General features: G+C 42.5%; 1 protein-coding gene across 2 annotated transcripts in view; it reads right to left on the reverse strand.

Moving 5' to 3' along the window:
• Nucleotides 1-2,110, reverse strand: part of HPSE2 (heparanase 2 (inactive)) — a 538,739-nt gene extending 536,629 nt beyond the window's left edge. For both annotated transcript variants that reach the window (XM_079793868.1, XM_079793867.1), the window contains exon 1: nt 1,776-2,110. In XM_079793868.1, coding sequence (XP_079649994.1) covers nt 1,776-2,065 — 290 coding nt within the window. In that variant the 5' untranslated portion in view covers nt 2,066-2,110. The remainder of the gene's footprint in view (nt 1-1,775) is intronic.
• Between the last annotated feature and the right edge of the window lie 5,331 nt (nt 2,111-7,441).

Here is a 7,441-nt window from a genome sequence, read left to right on the forward strand (position 1 = left end):
GAGGGGACGGAGATTCCGCTTAGGGACTTTCTGAGAAGTCTTGGCCGCCGGGGCAGTCTGGCGGCGGCGAACTCTAGGACTGCGTTCCAGGAAAGCGCGTGGCCCTCCGCGGACAGAGAAGTCCGACCTGCGGAATCGGCGTTTCCAGCAACGGTCCGTCCGGAAGCCTGCACAGCCAATGCAAATACGCCCCGCCACGGCTTCTTCCCCCAATGCCGCCTTCCAGAATCTTTTCTGTGGCAAGCATTTGGCACAAACAGGATGTTTTTTTAAAAAAGAATCCTGAAGGAGTCTGCGCAGCTGGATAAGTGCAATGCAAGTGGGGTGTGTAAGTCGGCAAACCCCGGTTGCCCCCCACCTGGGGACAAGCTCAGAGACACGTTTCTGCAGCAGTTCTGCTGCGGGGAAGAGCTTCCAAGGAGGACGCCAGGCGGCGCGGAGCTGTTCCCGCCCTCCCAGCGGAGACGCGGGCAGCAACTGAAGCGGCCTCGGAGGCGGCGGCGACAGCCACTCAGTCCTCACACAAGGTTTGCTCCACGTGGAAGGAGCCCCATGTTGCGCCTCCGCTACCTGCCGAGTCCGCTGACCCGGCAGAGTCCTGAGGAGACCCAGAGGGCTGAGTGAGGGGCGGGCGCACACGAGAAGCAAAACTCGAATTTCGCGAGGAGTCAAAGATACTCACGAAAGAAGCGCAGCGGTCGCGGCCTCAGGGCGGAGAAAGGAGACTAAGAGCGCTCAAGACTCTTTGGGTGAGCCCACAGCTGAGGCTCCAATTTGGAGGGATTTTTAAAAACTCAGCACTTGGATTCAGCACTACAGATGATTTGTTTTATTTTTTTTCTTTTTTTACACTGCGACTCTGTCCCTGATGGGAAGGGATCGTGGTTGCCTAACTGCTGAACATGAACAACTGGCGAGAGGGATTCCAAGCCCTAGAGTGAGGGGGTCTGTGAACCCAAGCCTCCGGGTTTGCTAATCCGCCAGTGCCGGGTTCAGACTTCTGAAACATCCCCGGAGTATTTCTAGAACCCTTTCCGCTATCCTTATATACGCTATGATCAGAACGAGGATTTTTTTTCTTTAAAGAAAAACTAAACTATGCAGTTACCGCAGGAGATTTAAGGAGGAGGGACTGGGGGGGGGGGGGGGGAGTCTTCGGTCTATGTAAAGCATCCTACAAAGTCCTCCAGTCGAGATGACAGTGGAGGGTGTAAAATAAAAATTTAAAAATCTGACCCACTTGTCTATCGCTCCAAGCCTCTGCTTAAATTCATTTTCTGTCTGGGAGTTGGAGAGAACTGACAAAACTATCTTTCCGTGGAAAATTCCATTTTCGTGCTATTCCCCGCTTGAACACTCACAGACACACACGCAGACACGCACTCTCACACACATACATACATACATTCCTCTCGGGTCTTTGTTGCTGGAGACCTTTTCTTCACTTTTGTAACTGTCCTGAAGCTCGTCTCTTTTTCAAAAGGAGACGGGTAGACTAATTGCAGATATATGTAAGCACAACATTTCTTCAGTCATAACTGATAAGTTTCTGAAATGCCTTCTGCATTGCAAACATGTGCATCTTAATAGAAAACATTGCTTTTCTCAATCACCAGTTACAGCCTCACAGCAAATATTCCAGGAGGAGGAAAACCTCCTTTCTTCTCTTTGAGAGATCCGCTTGGCTTATTTTCTTCTTCCCCCTTGGAATGGGAGATAGGAGGGGTAGGGGTTGTTACTTTAAAAAAAATGATCCATGGAAGCCCCTGCCTTACCTTAAGAAATCGAGCCAGCCATCATGAATGATGGACGGATCCAGCTGCAGAGAGAGGAAGTTCTCATTGACTGTCCTGATTGGGTTCTTGGTGCTCACATCAAGTAGAATCAGGGTCTTTTCCTTCAAACCTGGAGTTCTGCCTACAGGCAAGGGTCTCCTGTCTCCAGCTTGGGAGGAAAGGAAGAGATGGAGCAACAGAGCCAAGAAGAGAGCCACCGGGGCTAGGCACCAGGGGGGGCGGGAGTTGCTGGAGGGCATGGCTTCAGGGAAGGCACAGAGCACCCTCATTAAATCCCTCTGATTTAAACCTCTCTTCCTACAGGGTCTCGCTGGTGACTAATTGTCCTTATCTAAAGTGTGTGTCTGTCTGCTTTTCCCCCCTTTTTTCCCTTCCTCCCCCCACCCCCCTTGCTCTCTCTCTTTCTCGCTCTCTTTTTTTTTTTTCCTTTTTTTTTTCTTCTGTGTTTTGGTGCTTGGTGGAGCGAACTCACGCCCCTAGCCAGCCTTCTCAGCAACTCGTGCCAAGAGTACTCGTTCACCAGCACCGCCCCTTTAAGAGATTTCGACTGCAGACATTTTTTAACTTTTTAAAGGTAAGGGGGTGGTTGGGGGAGAGGCGGGAAGTAGGAGGAAGGGGTGGCGTTGTACCCTCCAGATTTAACCCTCTAGGGTCAGGAAGTGGAGGAAGGGATCCAAGCAGTACTGTTTTAAGTTTTGAGTACAGGGTGGGATGTCTTTTTTTTACTTCCCTCCCTGTGAGGTTCTGGGGAAGGCTGGTCTAGCTACAACCCCAACAGGACAGCCCAGCGCCAGCCCAGGGCACAGTGGAGTAAAAGGTCCACCCCAGCCTGCGCCTGTTGGTCCTCACAGCATCAGCTATTTGGCCTACTCTGTGCCCTTCCCTTTGGATTGAAGCAGGAGAGCAAGGATGTTAGTTAAGTAGCAGAGCAGTCCTGATTCCTGCAGCGACTGATTCCTGCCAAAGCAGAGTGCAGACGAAGACTCCATGGACACAAGTCAGGACCTCTGCAACACACTGGGTATCCACCCAGAAGCATCCTCTGACCTCGATAGGGCAAAGAGTGGCCAGAAGTAATATACAGAGTGACCAGGTCAAAGAGCTTATCTGTGTGTAGGGGCACCGGGATCTAGGCTGCATGTGGCTCCGTTCTGCCTGCAGCCAAAGTGAAATGTCTTAGAGGCTTCAATTTACGCTGACATAGGCCAAGTCAAAGCAACCTGGTCTGTGTTTGGATAGTCTGAGCAGCAATGCACCCATCCCATCTGAACCACTGCTTGCCACTCTACTCCAATGCACAAACAGAGCTGCCCCTCCAGCCCTTCCTCACGGTCAACCTTGGGCTTACCTCTGCTGTGGGGAAGTGAGCCTTTATGGTGCTAGAGAGGAACAGAATGACACCGATGGGTTTGCAAACTCAACCTGAAGTCACCTAGAGTCCACCCACAAATATCCCCCTAGATGTACAAGAACAGTCTTGAACCCACACAGTGCACCACCTGCTCTGGCTCCTCAAGTGGAGACCCACAGCACCTCTCCAACCTTAGGTCTCAAACCAAAGTGCAGAAGAAAAGCCAGGCCCAGTTTGTGCAGTCAGACCATTAGTCCCCACTTTTGGCTTATTTCTGGAACAAAATGGGCCTTCTACTTGGCAGATGAACAACTTTGTGCAGCAGAGGTATACATGAGTGTTGCAAGGCCTCCAGATATCAAACAGGCAAATCTCTAAAATGCAGATCAAAGGTTTTCCCCAAGGGTAGTCTCAGAATCCACAAACACTGAAATTGCAACCTGTCTCCCTTTCCCTCCCCACCAATGGGATTAAGGAATTTGGAAAGAGCTAGCATAGATAGCCTTCAAATGAGGTTTCCTGAGGAGCTTTTACTAAACCAAGCAACCAGGAAGTCCAGAGGTTAGGTTGGGTTAGACTGGGAAGTGCCATGAAGACCTCTTTCTGGAAGTAGGACTGCATAAAATGAGGTCAAAAGAAGACCACTTGAATGAAATAAATCATTTCAGCCCTGGCTGGGTGGCTCAGTTAATTGGTAGTGGGTTTGATTCACTAGAAATCACTGATTCAGTTAATCTTCAAGATTTCTGGGAACCTAGACTCCTAGATATCAAAGGAATTTATCTGTAAGGACCATTCAGTAATACCAGGCAGAGAATATCCAAGGAGACTTCAATGTATCTAGTTCCCAATAATTAATATTTTATACAGAGGCCTAATTTTATTCAGACTTAGGCACTTAGTAGTTTGATTCCCAGTCAGGGCACATACCTAGATTGCAGGTTCGATTCCTGGTCAGGGCACAAACCTAGGCTGCAGGTTCAATCGCTACTCAGAGTGTGTGGGGGAGGCAACCAATTGATATTTCTCTCTCACATCAGTGTTCCTTTCTCTCCCTCTTTCTCCTATCCTCTCTCTCCAAAATCATTTTAAAAACATATCTTTGAGTGAGGATTAAAAAAAAAAAAGAAAAAAACATCATTTCACCCACTACACTAGATCTCTGTAAGTAACGTACCTTTCAAAAATACCTACTCTTGTGACTAAGGATGAACTTAGGTATAATGAGAATCTGCTTAATCATGAATTTTAACCACAATTTTTGCTTACTGGCCCAACTATTCTGTAATTTTTTAGTGGCCTATTTACTTTAACCAGTATTTAATGTTTTCATCAGAACCTGTATGTAGTATAAAAATAAAAGCCAACAAACCAAAACGCTTTTTTCTTAATTCCTTATTAAAACCATCTCTCTGGTATAGCCATTGAAATTCTATAGTCATGTCCAGGCTCAGGAAATCAAGGTAAAGCAAGCAATTCTATAACTTTTAGGGAGTTCCAGATATTCCTGGTTGACTCCAAGATGACCTGATTATTTAGTTTGGGTATAGATCTGCACAGGGCTACTCCTTCCAAATAGCACCCACTGCCCATATGATGATTTTTGTCTTGCCTCCTATCTAACCCCCTTCTTATATGCTGTAAGTAGCTCATTATTAATCTGTATATTAGGTTGATATTTCTATCCTACTTTCTGTGTGCTGTTGGGGGACAACAATTTGCATTTCTGCTGTCTTAGATTGTAATTTCCTAGGGAACAAAAATTGGGCCTCTGTATAAAATATTAATTATTGGAAACTAGATACATTGAAGTCTCCTTGGATATTCACTGCCTGGTATTACTGAATGGTCCTTACAGATAAATTCCTTTGATATCTAGGAATCTAGGTTCCCAGACCTATAAGAAATCTTGAAGATTAGCTGATTCAATGATTTCTAGACTATGGAATTTCAAAATAAATATTAGTGGAGGAAAGCTGACATATATTTGCCAACTTTTTATTTTGTCTAATAAGGACATTAAAAAATCAACTATTTATCACTATTACTTCCCAAAAGAACATTCTAATAGCCAAAAAAAGCTGAAATTATATGTGAAAATAATGAGCAAGTGTTTATACTGAATAAATTTAGTTTCATGAAAAATTGCTATATTTTTATCATTTCATTTTATACTAGTGGGAATATGCCAGTGACCAACATTAGCACTAGGACTGGTGATTGGGACTAATGATGTATCCGTGTGTATGGCCAAATTCTAGTTTGTAGCCTATAGTGTGGCTGCAATAAGTGCATACTTTTTAAATGATAGTCATCTTCACTACAATAATTTCTTTCCAGTTTTCCTATGCCTTTTTCTCACTTTTAGCCCGTCACAAACTCATTGATTCTATATACCACCTCCTTTTCTTCTATTAAACATTCATGTCCATGATGACTACTATTGATTGAGATCTTATGGTCCATGCATATACCTATGTTATCTTTAATCTTGAATAAGTCTGAGATGTATATAATTAATTATTATACCTAGTTGACATATACTAGTAAGAAAATTGAGACTCAGAGATATTAAGCAACTTTCTCAAGGTACACAACTAATAAGTGGCAGCAAGGATGGAAACCCAGGGATGCCTGACTCCACCACATTCGACTATAAGTGACTAAAATAATGTATATGCTCAAACAACTTGTCAACGTAGGAAAAAAGTTTTGACTAGGGGTTGAAAGACCTGTGTTTGCCAGATCCAAGCTTTGTCACCTTGGGTGAACTTTTAAACTGTTCTAAACCTCAGCTGCCTACTCTGTAAAATTAATATAATATCCTAGAGTCAAATAATAACTGAATAATTAATGTTATTATGTAGAACTAATAACTTTATAAATTCTAAAATATTAATGTATTTACTTTATAACTTCTAAAATATTATGCCGATTTTGCTAATTCATGTTATTTCTAATTCCCTCTCTCCCACACTTGCCATAAATACATCCTGTCAATTAATTACTGAGACAAGAATTAAACTAATATTAAATAATCAACTTTGTGATAATCTTGAAACAAAAGGTCAACTCTAATATTATATATCAATAAATGTAGTAATAAATTATAATGAAAGAATATACCACATATTTCAACCATGCAGGCTCTTCTGTCTATAATTAGCATCTGAAGAAAGAAGAAAAGTTAAGTAGGTTTTATATGCCTCCTTCAATTTTCCACTAGGAGAGGGGAGACAGAGTGGGCAAAGGACAGTGCTGAGGAATAAGAAAGACTGTGTCTGTCCTAAGAGAAGCAAGGGATGGTGACACTTTCTCCATATGGGAAGTTGAATGGGAAAGAAATTTATAACTCTACAAATTGTTTTACCTCATTATATAAGAAAATTCTAGCTGGATTTTTGCCATCAAACAGTAAATGCATGTTGGGAAGATCATAACCATATAAATGTAGTTGACTCTCTTCAATCCAGTTTGAAATCCCTTAGCATGTTTCAGGGTAGGTATGACAGTTATGTGGGCAACTACTATAGGTGGAAAAACAAGTAAAAGTAAAATAAAAGGATTCGTGTCCTGGTGTGGTGAAGGCCTAGGGTGGGAGGACAGGTGCAGACTGAAGGGGGCAATAAGGAGAATGGGGACATCTGTAATACTTTCAAAAATAAAGATAAATTTTTAAAAAGTTTTTATGTCCTTAGTCACATTCATTGAGAGGTCACTTTACCATCCTAGCCCATTTTGCCTTTTGTACATTCAGATAAGTCCTGAAAAGCATCAGGTTATACTTCAAATTGCATGGGTTCAATAGACTTTGTTTAAAATCTAGTTCATAATCTACTATCTTCTCATGTGACCTTTGTTGAACAAGTCATTTTTCCCATCTATAAAATAGGCATAAGTATACTTCCCTCCACATGTGTTCCAAGAATTAAATGAGGTAATGTCTTTAGTTCCTAGCACATAGTTACTAAACTATCATTTTCACTGTTGGATTTTATGGTGAAAGTAAATGTAATTTGCATAGATAAGGTAGGAAGAAATGTATACATCTGAAACCTAAGGTTTTTGAAATAGTATAATAACTACCTACATCTATGTATATGATTCCATTTCATGGTCATAGCATATAGATCAGTGATTTTCAACCGGTAGGCTGCAAGAATTTTTAAAACATGCACTCTTGACTATTTAGTCAGAGGCACTCTTTTGCTTTAGATTGGCAAATTTAAAAAATGTCAATAGCCAACACAACAATAGCCATCCAGTGTCAATGAATCAAAATTATACCTATTTT

The sequence above is a fragment of the Cnephaeus nilssonii genome (genome assembly GCF_951640355.1).
Source record: "Cnephaeus nilssonii genome assembly, chromosome: 16".
NCBI classification, from domain to species: domain Eukaryota; kingdom Metazoa; phylum Chordata; class Mammalia; order Chiroptera; family Vespertilionidae; genus Cnephaeus; species Cnephaeus nilssonii.